The sequence below is a fragment of the Pieris napi genome, chromosome 10 (assembly GCF_905475465.1).
Source record: "Pieris napi chromosome 10, ilPieNapi1.2, whole genome shotgun sequence".
NCBI lineage: Eukaryota > Metazoa > Arthropoda > Insecta > Lepidoptera > Pieridae > Pieris > Pieris napi.
In genome coordinates, this window is record NC_062243.1 from 2,147,990 (window position 1) to 2,166,353 (window position 18,364).

At 32.9% G+C, this 18,364-nt stretch overlaps 1 protein-coding gene, 1 long non-coding RNA gene and 1 other non-coding gene across 3 annotated transcripts; 2 read left to right on the plus strand and 1 right to left on the minus strand.

The window, feature by feature from the left end:
• The first annotated feature begins 4,652 nt into the window (after positions 1–4,652).
• LOC125053431 lies at positions 4,653–4,771 on the plus strand. Its single transcript, XR_007117571.1, has one exon. It is a non-coding gene; the product is annotated as a 5S ribosomal RNA (ribosomal RNA).
• A 2,754-nt stretch (positions 4,772–7,525) lies between these two features.
• LOC125053399 lies at positions 7,526–17,570 on the minus strand. The gene is made up of 3 exons (XR_007117568.1): positions 17,461–17,570; positions 8,865–9,002; positions 7,526–8,303 (listed from the first exon to the last, which is right to left on the minus strand). It is a non-coding gene; the product is annotated as an uncharacterized LOC125053399 (long non-coding RNA).
• LOC125053398 (facilitated trehalose transporter Tret1-like) lies at positions 13,227–16,297 on the plus strand. The gene is made up of 3 exons (XM_047654747.1): positions 13,227–13,491; positions 14,362–14,500; positions 14,938–16,297. The coding sequence occupies exons 1-3, from the start codon at positions 13,426–13,428 to the stop codon at positions 16,227–16,229; spliced, it is 1,497 nt and encodes a 498-aa protein (XP_047510703.1). The 5' UTR covers positions 13,227–13,425; the 3' UTR covers positions 16,230–16,297.
• Positions 17,571–18,364: the final 794 nt, after the last annotated feature.

Sequence of the window (18,364 nt, forward strand, 5' to 3'; positions counted from 1 at the left end):
ACAAGCCGTGATAGTGGCATGTGCAGTGTTGCACAATATTGCTATTGATATGCGAGATGAACATTTTGAACTACTGCAACAAGTAGATGAACCAGCTGATGATATTGATCAAAGCGCAATTGACAACGTGGGAAATGCAAGTGTGCGAAGTTATCTTATGGTGGCTGTACACACTCGGCGAGAGCTTCTCGCCGGGAGTCTCGACCGAGAGGACCGAGAGAAGAGCGCAGCCTGTACACACTCGTTACGTTAATTGTATTTAAAACACCGTTGATAATGGACGTGGCAACCGCTGCTGCTGTTTGTCTTTGTGCAATGAGTTATTATAATTTTCTTCACGTTAACCATTAAAAAAAAATACGAAGCCATGGCGAAGAAGAAGATGGTCACTATACACCGCAACAGAAATTGGTAATTAGGATCATAAAGTTTTAATATTATCCAAAATTTAATGATTGAACGAGTGTGTACAGGTCGCTCTCGTTTTACTCGCGAGACCCTTTGACTCGTGCGCAAAAAACCGACAGGCGACCGAGAGAGGCGAGACCAACTGCGAGGAAGCGAGGCGAGACGAGAGCTCTACTGTACACTCTCGCACTCGGCCTGTCTCGGGGTGTCTCGACGAGTGTGTACAGCCACCATTATAAGTGATTATTTTGCTTTATTACTATAATATTTTATAAATTACAACATTTTTGAGATAAATTAAATAATTTATTTAAATAAAAATACAAATTTTTAATACAATACATCCTCGCTCCAGGCACAAAATCTATTATTTTTCTAATTTATTTAACAATATATTTTTTTCTATGGCCCATAATTCTCTTTTATGCTCTCTTTCTTCCTCTTCAAATGCCCATTGCTTTCTCTTATTTAGATGCTCTTCCTTTCAATTGACTTTCATTTCCTTCGACAGACAACAATATCATGTCTTTGACTTTTTCCTCGATAAGAGGAGTAGCAGCACTAGGGCCACCTCCTGTACGATATGTTTCAGCAGACTTTTTTCTTGTAGCACTCTTTAAGCTTTAGCACTGCGAAAGTTTACCCCACTTGTGCTATTAAACAGCGCCTCCAGCGTCTTCCAGCACTGCTCTTTCTCCTGCCAGGTGACTGAGTCACTCTTTTTATTTTCTAATATATTTTTATGGTCAGCAACAAGCGAAGTTAGAAGGTCAACTTCTTCCCGGCTGAAATTGACGCTTCTTTCACGTTTTTGTGTAGACATTTTTTTAAGTTAAAGAACCAACCTCGAATAACAAAAACAACATACACAAACTACTCAGAGAAAATTTATATTTGTAATAATATGTACTAAAATACTCAATAACAAACAAAAATACCATATGAAAATGACAGCCCGTTTCGTTACAAGTAATATTAAATGACCAACAAAAAGGTTAAGGTTCTATGTTTTTCTATAGAATTTTATAACTTTATTTGTTCGTAACAAAAAAACAAACAAAACGTTGCATAGCTATTTGCTACTTTATCCATACATTGTTAAACAGACCCTAAGTCTTACTTATTTTATTTCGTTCCAAAAACAGCAAGCTTTTGGTATGCTTGAACACAACATATTGCATTGAACGAAACGCGGTCGAGAGGCAAGGATCACGCAAAAGATTGCTGTCAATCTTTTGTCAAATAAACAATCGGATAGCAGAAATGTTTATTGGCATGCAGATTGGAGATCGGTCTTTAGATATGAATCAGTCCAAGATTGGTTATAATCATAGATTGAGGATACATTATTAATTTTGGCCGTCAACCAATCGTTCAGAGGGCGGATAAGAGATTGAAGATTGCCCTCTGTATGAAAATGAATGTTTACTCATGCCAACAACCTATCTGTCCATTTTGACTGTTGCTTCGATTGGCCAAATCAATCTAGGATTGCTATCGGTGAAACTGGTATGATTTGGGTTTGGGATTGCGACCTAACATAATATTCATTGGGAAAATTTATTCATCTTCGTCATCTTCCAGTTCTAGTGATAGTGATTTGGAAGTTTAAATGCAATTATCCGATTGGGATAGTAATTCTGAAGCTGGAAGAAGACAACGTACTTCTGTGCGAAGACATAAGAAGACAAGAATTAATTATATCCAGAGCCTGAATGACGCCGAATTCACATTTAGATTTAGGTTAACAAAAGAAGCTTTGGAGACACTTTTACACAAAGTGATGTCTATCATGTATGACTTCTTGCAGGTTTCATCTTTTCATCAACTTTTGTAACTTTTTTTTAAATATTAGCTACAACCAAAAATATTTGTTACTATTGATACTATCTACTAACTCCACTTCAAAAGCTCAAGACTCCAGCAGAACATCTTTATAACGAATCTCAAATACGAAGCAGAAATGTGGAATGGTGGAAAGGACATATTATGGTGTTTGGAATAAATCGGTTCCCCAAAATCGGTTTGTCAAAAAAGGTTTTGCTTCAAGTATCTCGTGTACAAGCTGTGATAGTGGCATGTGCAGTGTTGCACAATATTGCTATTGATATGCGAGATGAACATTTTGAACTACTGCAACAAGTAGATGAACCAGCTGATGATATTGATCAAAGCGCAATTGACAACGTGGGAAATGTAAGTGTGCGAAGTAATCTTATAAGTGATTATTTTGCTTTATTACTATAATATTTTATAAATTACAACATTTTTGAGATAAATAAAATAAAAATTCAATGCTTTTATATAAATAAAAATACAAATTTTTAATACAATAGATCCTCGCTCCAGGCACAAAATCCATTATTTTTCTAATTTATTTAACAATATATTTTTTTCTATGGCCCATAATTCTCTTTTATGCTCTCTTTCTCCCTTTTCAAATGCCCATTACTTTCTTTTATTTAGAAGCTCTTCCTTTCAATTCCTTCGACATACAACAATATCATGTCTTTGACTTTTTCCTCGATAGGGAGTAAGAGGAGTAGCAGCACTAGGGCCACCTCCTGTACGATATGTTTCAGCATGTATCAAGGCAGACTTTTTTCTTGTAGCCCTCTTTAAGCTTTAGCACTGCGAAAGTTTACCCCACTTGTGCTATTAAACAGCGCCTCCAGCGTCTTCCAGCACTGCTCTTTCTCCTGCCAGGTGACTGAGTCAGTCTTTTTATTTTCTAATATATTTTTATGGTCAGCAACAAGCGAAGTTAGAAGGTCAACTTCTTCCCGGCTGAAATTGACGCTTCTTTCACGTTTTTGCGTAGACATTTTTTAAGTTAAAGAACCAACCTCAAATCACAAAAACAACCTACACAAACTACTCAGAGAAAATTTATATTTGTAATAATATGTACTAAAATACTCAATAACCTATCAAACAAAAATACCATATGAAAATGACAGCCCGTTTCGTTACAAGTAATATTAAATGACCAACAAAAAGGTTAAGGTTCTATGTTTTTCTATAGAATTTTGTAACTTTATTTGTTCGTACCAAAAAAGCAAAAAAAACGTTGCATAGCTATTTGCTACTTTATCCATACATTGTAAAAACAGACCTATTTTTTAGTCAGACAGATTTTATTTCGTTCCAAAAACAGCAAACTTTTGGTATGCTTGAACACAACATATTACATTGAACGAAACGCGGTCGAGAGGGAAGGATCACGCAAAAGATTGCTGTCAATCTTTTGTCAAATAAACAATCGGATAGCAGAAATGTTTATTGGCATGCAGATTGGAGATCGGTCTTTAGATATGAATCAGTCCAAGATTGGTTATAATCATAGATTGAGGATACATTATTAATTTTGGCCGTTAGCCACTTCAGTAACAAAAGAAAAAGTGAGACGGCCATTAATGTTCGGTACAGGTCGCAGAGAGCTATACAGTATATCATGAGCTCAGCTATAATGAATAGAAGGAAGAAATAAGAAACAGCGTCACGTACTTGTGCACAGATTGTTACGATGCCTCCAGTTACGTAACCACGGTGGAGCTATTAAAGTAGCGATTTCGAAAATTGAAACGCAATATATTAGGTTAAAAATTTATTTTACTCATATTTTTGTAATTTAATATGTAAAATTCCCTAAGGCTTTCAAATACAAATTTGATTAGGATTTTGGAGAATTCGACTTTATTTAGAATAATAAATAACTGATAAATCTTATCAATAATAATCTTATTAATATAAAAAAATCGCTAGCTAATTCAAATGCTTTACTATTTGAGTATTATCAATTTTGGAAAATACAGCATGGAAATGTATGTAAAGTATTATGCAAATGACGTATATTTTTTTGTGTATTATTTCAATTTTATTTATTTCATATTAATAATAATAAAAGCCTATAAAAAATGTATAAAATATATAAATACATATGTATAATATGTATTTCTATCATCTCATTCTTTCTAGATGCCCTTGTTTTGCGAAGGCATCTTCCAAATCCTGCTATTTCTGTCTGCACTGTGCCGCTCTCTGCTGTTCTCTGCCTTGTACTATCTGCTGTTTGCCTAATCTGGTCTATCCACTATCGAAATAAACTTCCTCTTTTGCGTTTATTTTTGGAACGAAGTTATCGAGCGTTGCGAAAGGGGGCTAGACGGAATAAATTAAGACCAAAAGTTGTAACGACACTTTTTGCTATAGTTGTTATATTTTACATTATCGATTTAGCTATCGCCAACGTCCATACCACGTTGAATACACCGGTTCTCGTCCGATCACCGAAGTTAAGCAACGTCGGGCGAGGTCAGTACTTGGATGGGTGACCGCCTGGGAACACCTCGTGATGTTGGCTTTTTTTTTTCGTCGTAAGATTGGTGTCGAGAAAACCTATCATACTGTTATGATACCAATTAACATATAAATTAATCGAAAGGAATTTCGTTCCATCCGGGTGTCCCTTGACACCTCAATAGTTTTTTTTTTGCTTTTACGTTCCTTGGGAAACAGTTTGATAATCTCTTGCTCCACGTTTAAATATATTTTCTATTAATTAGGCAGAAACTAAAATATTACATTACAAACATGTATTATTATTAATATGTTTTTGGCCTTAAAAAGGCACATTTTAACAGCAGATTTAGTGGCCTTTTGATTTGTGGTAATTGTTTCGGTATAATTGAAATGTATTTCCCGTGCTGGTGTCGGCAATAGCTGCGGTTACGAAAGAATGCAGTATTTCATTCATATTCTTTGTTCTCACCGATGAAATAATAGGTTCATTATATTTTTTTTTACATATTTCTTTTTAGACACTAGAAGTTATTAACACATTGATTGATAATTTGACGTGCTTTGGCTTTGGTGTTTGGACACTAAATTTTAGCAAATTAAGATAGCAGATAGCTTTGGCAGTTTTTGCCGCGCACCACCACTTTGTGGAATCAGCTGCCCACTGAAGTATTTCCGAACCAATTCGACTTAGGGTCCTTCAAGAAAAGAGCGTACCAATTCTTAATAGGCCGACAACGCACTCGTGAGCCCTCTGGCATTGAGAGTGTCCATGGGCAGCGGTATCCCTTAACATCAGGTGAGCCTCCTGCCCGTTTGCCCCCCGTTCTATAAAAAAAAATATCACCAATTATTTCACCAAATAAAGCTATATTATTGATCCATACAATATAGTAAAATTATTCAGATTCTAAATAATATCTTAAATCTACATTTAATATTCTTCAAAAACAATTGTGTAACGGCCTCCTCTATTTACCGCCGCCATTTTAAATTTCTATCGGTAGTGTGCAATGTTTGAGCCATGAATCCTATGACGCCCATCATGCCCTGCTGATGATATCCGCACTTAGACATCCCGACATATTTTCAGAGTAATTCGTTTCAGTTTCAGTCCGTCAGTTCATTAAGAGTTTCGTACTGCGCCATCGCAAGGTTGCAACATTAGCGATCCGTACACGCGATGTTTTTTTTTATGTTTTGGATGAGCTTATAAGCTAAATAATGTTTCACAGAAAGATAAAGCAAGGAAGAAGTGGCTATTTGATACCTTCTTCGTTGCTTGAATTGAGATCGGTACCGTTGATGTGGCGAAATTTAGAGAACTAAAATTGCATACAACTTCTATAGATACAAGAAGTTACAGAGTATTGGCTCAGCTCCTTAGTGTGTTCAGCCGAACAAACGGTTAGCTATATTTGTATATTACTAGATGAACTCGTGAACTTCGTGTCACCTACATATATTTGTGTCAAAACGTAATATATGTGTCCTTTCTTCGATAGGACTTTTAGTTTTGCCGGAAATCGAGATAAACCGTTTTTTACCCTTAAAACTCCCCCCCCCCCCTTCCCTTCCCGACCTCAGATCGACCGTAATTTATTTTTCCTTTCATTTTGAACATATTTCCCTCCTTTTCTAATGGGTTTCATCCTACTGTAATTTTTTTTGGTTTCAAAAATTATCTACCCTGGTCTAATACAACAAACTACAGCCATGAAATACTTATTTCTGAAGGGACCTATATATGACAACTAAGTGACACTTCTTTATTTCTAAAAAGACATAGGAACAGATTTTATAGGATAATTTTATTGTCATTTTTAGTATTTTTCTTTACTTATTATTTATATTTTACCAAACAAAATCGGTCCAGCCGTTTTCGAGTTTTAGCGAAACGAACGGCTATTCATTTGTATATATATATTATATATTTCATATATAGTTTAAAGTACGACTTATTAATTATACATTAGCCGGAGAATGTGTAGTGTCTTTGTTTGCAAAAATGTTGATGATGCTTCTTTATAATTATCATACTTTTAATAGAGGATTGTGTCACCAACTTTGCGGTTGAATCTAACTTAATGCTTTACATTGCGTGATAGACGCTATTATTATTCTAATCACCCACGCATTATCAGCAATGTATCATAAAAAAGACGTTATTAACGAAATAGGTTTCAGGTATTGCGTTAGATGTATTGAAATTATGTTCGCAATATGCATATTAATTTTCTCAACGATCTTTTGAAATATGCAGCGTCATCCCCTATCGTTTCAAAAAGCATCTAAATATCAGCACAAATATGTAGAAAATAATTTTAAAAAATGTATAAAGCCATGTTACCCTAGTTAGCGATTTTCTGGACTGAGTTTGTGCGTTCAAACCCATGGATATTTATGTGTACGTAATTATCATTTGCCTTTAGGGTGAAGGAAAACATCGTGAGGCTTAAGGATCAAAACGCATGTCACATTTCCTCTTGTACTTGGTCAGTGTTAAACCAAGTGTTTTTAGACAACTAGTTCAGCGTTTGGAAACCTTCTATAGTCTATAATCAGTCTATAGTCAATCAGTCATCAGTACCTAACGCATGTCGTAGATTTTTGGGTTTAAAGACACGCGTCACGCTGTTTGCCTCAACCGTAAGAGCAAGGTGCATGGAGAATCAACACGACAATAATGATTTTTTATCATTAAAATAATCATAAATGGTTGCTAGTTCAATATCGTGTCATTTAAACTGGTTGTGAATTATTAAAGAATGTTCAACACATTGATTACAAATGAAACAAAAACATTTCCTTAGAGTGATTTTAGCAAATAAAACGTTGAAAATGTAATATTTCCTCTGGTTCGATACGTTTTTTCTTACTACTTAAAATTAATAGATCCCCTCGCGAGGTTTCAGCCAATTGAAAGTAGATTGGAATTGTATTATTTCCCACGGGATTTGTTCGTGTTATTGCTTCTGATTGCCACTTTGGAATGCATTGCTTTTGATAGAATAAGAGGTATTTTGTTTCAAAATTACAGACTCGATTGATCGCAAATATTAGACTCTGATTGAATCAATACACTCAATAATGGATGTACGAGATAAAACCATAATGCATATTCTGGTTTGAGCCAGTGTTAAATACAAAAACAATGTTAATACAAATGGACCACATTAAAATTTCTTATTTTTATTAAGTATAGTTACAACAAAGAGCCTTTTCTTGCTTACCAGTATGGTGATTCCGGCCAGAATGCCATCGTCATAGTTATAGCACAGCACAGAAAAATCGGTATAAAAATCACTTTCCAATAGAAGAAAGTTCCTAATGTATTTGTTGCCCAATGCAAAAGAATGTAGCATTTTTAATCGTCGTAAAAACTCCTCTATATTTAGGTGTCGTATATTCTGTGATTATTAAAACTGATAGTTGTTGTAGCATGTAAAATTTGGCCTATAAGTATTTCGTGAATGATTTTGCTGAAGTAAAGTATACACGCACTTGCTGTCATTAATATCCACTTTATCATTGAAGGTACATAGTGAGAAGCCAAAAGCAGTAGTATGATAATCCACTATGAGCACCGGCAGCAGCTGTAATCAAATAAACCATTATATTAAATGGAACGTGATCATATAATCTTAATACAAATAATATAGCAATTTGCAGTATATTTTATTTTTTATTTATTTTCTTTGTTGTATAATCTGAATACATACAACAAAGAAATTAGGCAAAATAACAATCTATAACAAATCAATGAAAACGATGGAAAAATTCCATGAATTGGGCTTCGCATTGTTTCTCATCTACCGTATTCTCCAGATTTGGCCCCCAGTGACATTTTTCTGTTTTCAAACGCCAAGAGAATGCTCGCTGGACAGAAATTTTGAGGTAATATTGCAGAAACTGAAGCCTATTTTGAGGCTAAAGACAAAGCGTACTATAAAAATAGTGTCGAATAATTGTATAACGTTATAATCGTTGTATCGCTCTCCAAGGCAACTATATTGAATAATCTAATCATATTCTTTATAAAAAAAGATTTTTAATATGTACGCGAATCACTTCCTAAAAGTGCGTGCACCTTTTACCCCATACTAAAGTCGTGTAAATCAAAAGAAATAGTAGAAATTAAAACAAAAGAAACTCACATATCCAAGATTCCATTTTGATTGTGATTGCATTAGTTGAATTAGCTTCTTTTCTTAGTTGTAGGATTAAAATCGTTGGCCAAAGTATAGGTAATAGTTGAAGTGTGAAACATCTGTCATAAAACATATTATGAAGCACTGAAATAAAGGAATATTAGTTTAAATATGCTTAATTTTGACGTTGTTAAATGTAAGTGTTTTTAAGCATAAAAAAAATTTAAATTAAATACATACAAGACTTCTCTCTAAGAATTTATTGGACCCCATAAACAATGTGTGGTTTGGTTAGATGTAGGTAAACTATACGTCGAATTTTGAACTATCTTCGGATTTGATATTGATTGATTTTTAACAGGGCATTTTCAGCAAGAGTGCTACTTATCTCTCTACTGCTTTTTATCTCCTTATTTATCAAATAAAAATAATACACGACACCTCACATGTCACCTGTATGTCCATATTACTACACAATAAGACATAAAAATATATTTAATTCTTTGCCATTCAACGAACATAAAAGCCACTTGATTCGTTTCAAAGTAAAAAGAATATATTACGTAATAATACCATTTACATACTAATTAATTTAAAATGATATAATAAAGTATGTACACAAAAACATTAATTGTTTAATTTGTTAAATTTTACAGACGATTATTTTAATTGTTTTAATTATTGTGAAAACAGGATATGAAAAGAAAATGTTATGACTGTCAAGAAGTATCCAAAACTATTTAATACATACAAAGAAACGTGCTTATATATACCGAGGGATCCAACACGGCTGCGGGTGCCTGCATGTTGCACCGCGCCTTATTCTAAAAATTGTAACGCCATGGCTATAAGAATATTTAATCACCTTCCCAGAAGTTATAGATCGCTGTCATGTAATGTTTTCAAGGGGAAGGTGATTGGGTTTCTAAAGTCAAGGTGCTTTTATAGCGTAGGCGAATATTTGGCCTATAAGTTTGACAACAATTGATTATAAATAGCTTGACGTATTATCATGACATTATGTTAATGTTTTTATTATATGACATAGCAAAACTTTATGACATTTGCATGCCTTTTTATATATGGCTGATTGTCCGGATATAAAAAATAAATAATGTGATTATAAAACCACATAAGGTTTGATTGTAATATAGTAAAATCCTAATTGTTAATTATGTAAGATAAATTTGCACGCCATTGTGTGTGGCAGAATATGCGGAGTTAAGATTGTACAACCATAAGATTTTTATACCATATTCTTGCAAATAAATGATTATTATTATTATTATTATGGTTACTTTGTAAAACAATAGAATAATAATAACACACTTAGTGAGAATCAATTTCAATACATCTACAAAAGAATAATGTATATTTAATTATAATAAATCCTTTATAGTATTGAATTATTCTTAGTATTATATTCTTTATTTCATTGAGTATTTAGTACCATGAGATTTTATTCTTTTTACATATAGTTGTTATATTTTATTATAAATATATTACAACATAGATTTATTTAAGGTTATTTGTATGAAAAGGCAAATCAATGTCTCACACAATTGCTAAGCAGATTGCGAAAGGCGTTAGTATATATAAAAATGTAAAACCGTTCGTTCCCCAAAAATGCAGGCTTTATTTCGTTCATTCGGTCGCAATCGGTCTCGATTAAGCCTGTAAGCGAGCAATGACTATTGATGTTTGTTCCCATTCCCTTTGCTAAATGTCATTCGTACAATAATCCTGACATATAGGGTATATACGATAATCGCCAAATTGGAAGTGAAATTCTTTTGAGTAAACAAAGTTTGTAAAAGTTAAAAGAACGTTGCTTGTATTTAAAATTTTAACGTTTAGTTAAATTGCGATAGAAAAATCTAATTTTAGTTAACAATGTTATATATCTAATGTATAAAATTCTCGTGCCACAATGTTCGTTCCCATACTCCTCCGAAACGACTCGAACGCGATTCTTATGAAATTTTTTATGCATATTTAGTAAGTCTGAGAATCGGCTGCTATCTATCTTTCAGACCCCTAAATGTTAAGGGTGTCCACCCCTAAATTTTTATTTTTTAGATATTTTTTTTTTATGTGGCATTAAAAATACATACAACCCTTAATTGTCACCCCTCTACGCTTAACCCCTATTTTTTATTATAGTAGATAGTTATTTTTATTGAACTAAGAAATGTTTCCTAGAAATATATCGCAAAACAACGTATGTCGGGTCAGCTAGTATTTTATAATAGTAACTAGATGTGATAATATTGAGTCCATTGAAATTCCGCTGTGCAAACGAAATGTCCGTCAATAATAAGGGAAACATCGTGAGAAAACATGCACGACTAATGGTCAAAAATGGACAGCTTGTGTTTAGCACGTAAGGATGATGACTTATTTAACTTTGAAGAAGAAATATTAAGGAAACACATACTGAAGTTACGACCAAGAGTTTTAGCGCCATTGTTGAAAGTGATCGTTTTCAAACATGCAGAAAAGCTCAGATATAAAGGAATAAATAATATAACAGTGGTTTCAACTTTCGTTTTATTCTTCTTTTTTGTTGTACGTCTCATTTACCATGTGTAAATGGTGTAATGGTTGCAGCTCTTTACAAAAATTGTGTAAAACAAAAAACTTGGCGATTAAAAAGAGTGGCGGAGAGTTTATAGCCAGTTCTTCTAGTCCGTTTTACGCCCTTGATTTGAGAACTGGCAGTAAATGTAAAAGTAGAAGCATTTAGCATTTAATACGTACAATGTACATATTTCTTTATTGACGTTTATAAGTGTACACTGTGTTACTAAATGAATAAATGATTTTGACTTAAACTTTAAAGGTCAGCTACGCCAGTCCAATCACAAACACACTGATTATATTTCAGACAAATAAAAATATGCTGTAATATTTATTTTAATTTATAGATATACACCATCTAGAAACCTGGTGGCAAGAGAAAATTCGGTAGACCGTGGCTGCGTTTATTTATTTATTTATTTATTTACACTTCGTTACAAATAAAAGAAACACAATAGATACAAATTATAAGGGATGCAACGGGCGGCCTTATCGCTAGTAAGCGATCTCTTCCAGGCAACCCTAGTTAAGAGAAAAACTAAAAAAAAAAGAAACATGCGTGCGAGAAGTGCAGAATCCTTAATCTGCGTTGGTAGAATATAGTTGTCAAGGACCTCGAAACTATAGGTGTTCATAAATGAACGCAACAAGCACGAAAAAGATTGCGATGGCGAAATATTCTTGAGATTAAAGTCCACAAGCCATTGATGACGATGTTAGTGAGTATACCAATACTATGGTATTGGGATATTATTTATTTTACGAGGAAAACGGCTGAAGCTTGTTATAATGATAATAAACCCATTTTTACTGCAACACTGAGCTCTCTACACCTATTCAGACTTTAACAAACACATTCCACTCGTTTCAAAATGAATTTTTAATTTTGAACTGGAATTTACAGAAAAAGTTAATTATTGTTCATTTTCACGAAACTCTTAAATTTTTATTAGTTTTCTATGTACGCGCTGCACCTGACCTTGCTGATAGGTGTTAATTAAACTGATCAAAAGTATGAAGTGTACTACACTGTACTTATATTACGTTAGTATACAAAGTTCTTCAGTCTTCCCGAACCACAATACGCAACAGCGTACGATCTTGAGTTTTAATATTTTAAAATAGAAAAAAAAAGGGTGCGTGTACTTATGTACGCGCGTAAGAAGTTATACTTGTTTGGCTTTCTTTATTTTTTTTAAATATAATTCATTAATAATTAATATTTAACGTAAACAATTTAATAATATTTAATATTCAGTATATTATTCAATTATTAATTAATATTAATAACAATTATTATTTATTATTTTATTATATTATTTATTCAATTTAATAACTTGCTATGTTTCATAACCTTTTAACTAAGTAACAATAGGTCTTTGTGAAAAAACATTGCGAAATTTCTTTGAAAAAATAATTAAAACTCCTTTATTTGTTTAAAAGGTAAACGTCATTATGGTAATTCAAAATTCTTTGCTAATTTCACGCATATGCTATTTCTTTTTACTTGTAGATTGTCCTATTCCCATCTCGCTCGCGCACGCTATAATCACACTGACAATCGCGCAATCGTAAAATTTCACTCTCATCAATTTTTCATAACGCGCCTAAAGAAGTATAACTTCAAAAAATCAAAGTTCCATAGTATTTAAAAGTCGTACTAGTTTTGGTTATATAGAATATCATTATAGTCTATAACTCTGAAGCAAATGCGGTAAATTAACATGGCAATTAGCAATTTCAACTTACTCCGCTGGCGCAGCGACCCAAAGAAAGCCTTGGCCTCCGAAACTAGAGGACACCTTTGCCGATTTTTTACAACAATTTAATTTTATTTGCTTATACGTATATTACGTATTGAATTTAATGATATAGACGTATTAATGTTATCACTTGTGTTTAGTTTAAATATAATTGCGTTAAAGTAATGTTTATTGCATGATGTGCTAGTGTGAATTTAATAAATATATAAATTTGTTATGTCATAATGGAATTTCTTGCTATCGACAGTGATGTTTCTATTGTACCTTCCTGGATGCCCTTACTTAGACAGGTAAACTTTTAATCGTATTTAAAAAACACGTGTTTTAGAAGTAAAATCACACCTATATTTTTACCGTCTATGTATATTGTATATGTATATGAGTAAATGCATATCTTTAGAATTGCTGCGTTATGTAAGGACATGTATACTTCTGTGGGATGAGTTAAAAAAACAGCAAACATTTAGTAATCTAGAGAGCTTCTTAAACTTAAAAATTCTTAGGAAATTCAATCGAATAGCCATATTAATATTGTTAATCCGGTAATTAGCAATTACAACTATTATAGTCAAAGACAAAATATCACTATTTCTCTCTACTCTTCTCACTACTACTTCCTTTTATAACATTAATATACATACCTATATTTTCCACAAGCTACAAACGGCATTTATAACAATATAAAGTCTATAAAAAGTATTTTAGGTATATATGAGTTGCGATCGTTAAAAATTAATGGTCGATATATTAAAGTACTTTTAGCCTGGCTAAAATAGTAAAAATTTATTCACGTTTATTTTTGAATGTAAAAATGCCACCAGTGTGTTAACTACAATAGATTCAAAAGCATTTTCATGCTGTCTATATTTTATAACTTAAACATAATATGAATCATAAAATAACGAGGGTAGAGGCGAGAGGAGGATATGATGTGTTCAGTCCATTAGAGACAATTTGCGATACAATTTCAAAAGAGAATGATGACTATATTTTTCCTTGATCTTCTTTTGTCACACCTTCTGTGCCTGACACACAGCGTCCGTTTTTATTCTGAGCAAGTATTTATTGCACACATAGATAGAAATGTGGATAGTCGGGAATCAAATTCACTACCTATTGGATAAGCAATACCAGACAATAATATTTTGTTTCGTTTACAGAGTTTTATATGCAGCGGAGTTGTAACATTTTACTTCATCCATGGCCTTTTTGCGGGTGCCCCGACTGTGTTTATCCCGCAACTAAAAAAGGAACACAATTCTACGGATTCTATAGATTTGTCAATGGAATCTTGGTTATGTAAGATATTACTTTTAGCTTATTTCATTAGTACAGGAGGTTTGGTGGTGTTTATTTAAATGCAAATGTGTTAGGTCATTATGAAGTTTCTATATTTCTGTTTGAAGTATTGATTATGTTCTAGTATTGTTTATAATAATGTTATCTTTGATTACGATTATAACTAAGCTATTCCTACTATTGCTGTACCTCAGTCGGATTGGTGCAATAATTTAATTAAAAGAAATAATTTGCCTGACATTTATGGTGGTGTTATGGTACTATTGCATCGCGAATAAATTCGTTTAGTATAAGTATCTAACCCCCGATGAAGAACGCCAGCTTGAATGATGTCAAATTTACGAAATATTTTTTTTTGTTTTATTTTTTTATGAAAAGAGATATTTTAGAGAAACTTACTTTTATATTTGGTTGGTTATATTTTAATTTATTTTCAGCATCCGCCTTATTCTACAGTTCCATACCTTGGGCAGTTATAATCCCGATCTTCGCCTACTATTTTGGAAGGAAAAAAACTGAAATTATTCTCTGCTTTGACACATTGATAAGCAGCGTTATTTTGTACTATAGTACATCACCAAGTCAGATTATTGTCAGTCAGATAATAATTGGTATGTTACCTGCCGGCCATCTCACTATTTCTTTAATGGTGCTAACAGAATATTTTTCACCCAGATATAGAGGTATTTTTTTGACTGTCAAATCAGCGACTGTATTCTGGGGAATATGGATGTCAAACGCCATTGGAACGTATTTTCATTGGAGTAATATTGCAATCGTGAGCCTTATCTGCAGCGCATATACCTTAAGTACATTACTATGGACAGAGTCGCCGTACTGGCTTGCATCTAAAGGTCGCTATAGGGAGTGTGTTGAAACACACCGGTGGTTAAAAGGGACTGATGCAGAATCTGAGGAAGAGCTTAAACGTCTCATTGATTATCACAAATCACGATTTAATTCACGTGATGGAAGACGTCCGATTTTAATGTTGAAATCGATGTTTAAAGCGATAGCAGAAAGTAGTTTTTATAAGCCCATTCTTATTGCTACGTTGGCAATTTGTTTATTCCATATATCCGGAAAATTTGCATTTAGTATCTACGCTATAAGGATATTAAAAGATATAACTGTAAGTGAATGGACAGCTTACAATGGTATGTTGATTTTGGATGGATTAACCATACTTGGGATGTATGTAGGTTCGTCATTTTCTAAATTTCTTAAACGAAGAACAATGATTTTGTACGCGTCGTCACTCGGCGCTGCTTTTTTATTAATACTATCTGTGTATTTATATTTAATTGAATATGAAATTGTATCAGATAATAAGTATGTTTCTATACTTCTATTAGCTGCGTACTGTATGTCAATGAGCTGTGGTCCGATGATTATGGCCCTATGTGTATGTGGTGAGCTATCACCGTTACAGAATAGAAGCCTTTTCTTTTGCGTATTATGTATTATTTTTAATAGTCTAATGGCAGTGACGCTTAAACTATCGCCATATTTATTCAAATCAGTTGGTCTAAGTGGCTCATTTCTATTCTATGGAATCGGTTCTTATGCAGTCATTGGATTACTTTACAAGTACTTACCGGAAACGAAAGATAAAACTATTCTGGAAGTACAAAAGTATTTTGAAGGAAATTTTTGTATTAAGGAAGAAAATGAAGTTATGTTAACAGAACGCCGATTAGTTGAAATAGAACATCCTATGACTAATTAGTTAATTAATTTAGTAAATGATCTAAATCAAATTTTTATAATTGCAATTGAATTTAAGGTTTTTTTTAACATTAGTAAATATAAATTTAAATTAATACCTTGTTTTATTGATCTAATGATGACTTAATATCATAATTGGAACTCCAGCGGAAGAATATTTGTTAGTTTCTGACACAGGTAAGGCATAGGCTGTTTGAAGCAGTCTTGTTTTTTTTAATAAAAAAAAATAGATGTTAGTAAAGAGTGTTTACCCCATGCCCCTTCAGTTAGGGAACTTAAAACAAAATTCATAAACCCATTCGCCTCAGAGGTAAGCATGTTTGACCAAAAGTTGTATGGGTTCAATCGATTATATCCCGAAATTAGTTGGCGGTGATTGACCTTCGAACTTCGGACGTAAAGATATCGCTGCTCCAACAAGCAAGCAACTGGCATGCATCAGAAGCACCATATTTGGTTATAGAACAGTGCACTTGTCTTTACATATTTCCACTATATCATGATGCATAAATAACCAATCTCAATAGACTTTAGCCGCCAGTGTGCAGTTTTATCATACAAAGCAACATTATTTTTATTACAAAATCTAGGAAAGGTCTATAATTTCGGCGGGGCCCTAAATGTCGTATTAATATTAAAACGTATCTTCAAACAGTTCCGCTGAAATCCAGTTCACGAGCAACAAAGAGGTTGCAAACATCACTCGCTCTTTGCACATTTGAAAGGATTTTATTCACGTCACTGGGCGAAAGTAGTGGATGGAAATTCGACAGAGATGTCAGGTAATGCTACCGTATTTGCTTTAAGAAATGCGGTTTACCTTTCAAGTGTTTGGGAAAATACAATAGGAAAACATTTGGTATTTTATTTTACATTCACAATGTACATAGTATTGAGTTGGAATTGAATAATATTCGGAGAATAGAATATTGAAAATGCATACGACTTGGTATATTTAATAATGGGAAAACTAATGTTTTGACGTAGTTTTATTAATTTTACATTTTGATCGACAGCTGTTTTTAAACCGTATATATTTTTTTTAACTGTTATACTTTATTATTTAATTATCTGAAATCCAACTCATTAACTAATTCTTTGTGTGACAATGTTCTAGGAAAACAAAAGCGAAGAATTTAGAAACAAAACAACGTCTATTTTAGATAATTTCTTTAATTTTAAAACTGTAATAAAAAATAACTCCATTTAGTTAAAATAATCGAGCAACATACCTCATTCATGTAAACAACCCCTTCTTCATGTTAAACAATGTTAGTTGTGTGTTGGGTTGGTTATAACTCAAGTGACGTATTGTAATATCGGTAACGTTCAATGTACACTGTGAGAGTATTAGAGCTAAGGGATGTGACAGACAAGCTTGTATAATGATTGAGGCTAACAAGGTATTAAGTGTAATTCAATCAATATCAACATATTAATATAGATTTGCGTTATATTGCTTCTTAACAAGACAAGATCTACTGTTCACGATGAACTTCAGCACCAGAAGACATGGAGGACTTTTGGGGATATTGGGAGACGAATGTAAGATGTTTTTTTAAATAGTATATAAGAAAGTACATATATTATAATTATTGTTAGGAAAAATAATAAAAATGTAAAACAAAAGAAACGATGGTGCTTTACGATTGTAAGTTATTTTTTATTCGTGCTTCTAAACCTAATATAAAAATTTGTTAATTACATAATAGACGTATTAATTTGTGAAATTGACTTCGGACTTTACGAACTAGTTTGCTACACTGCGCCACGTTCTTCATAGTCAGCGATAGTGTAGCAAAACAACCGCGCAACAACTTTTTGTATCTAATATCACTTGGTTCAATCAAATTGTAACTTTTGTAACTTGCTTATCAGCCAATCACAAACACAATGCCTCAATCAAAGCCTAGAGCTCTAAGTGATTTATATTATGAATTTTGTATTCTGCCGTAACTTATTTAGTATTAGTTTGTTTCTTCAAAAATTTATAAAAAGTTTTCAAAAAACTTAAATGTAGCCGATGCTTGACCCACTCCTGAGAAGTAATTCTTTTCTACGATCAGCGAAATAGCCCGGACTCAGTGTTCAATTTTTAAAATATACCTAACCCTGCATTATGTAAATAATTTAAAA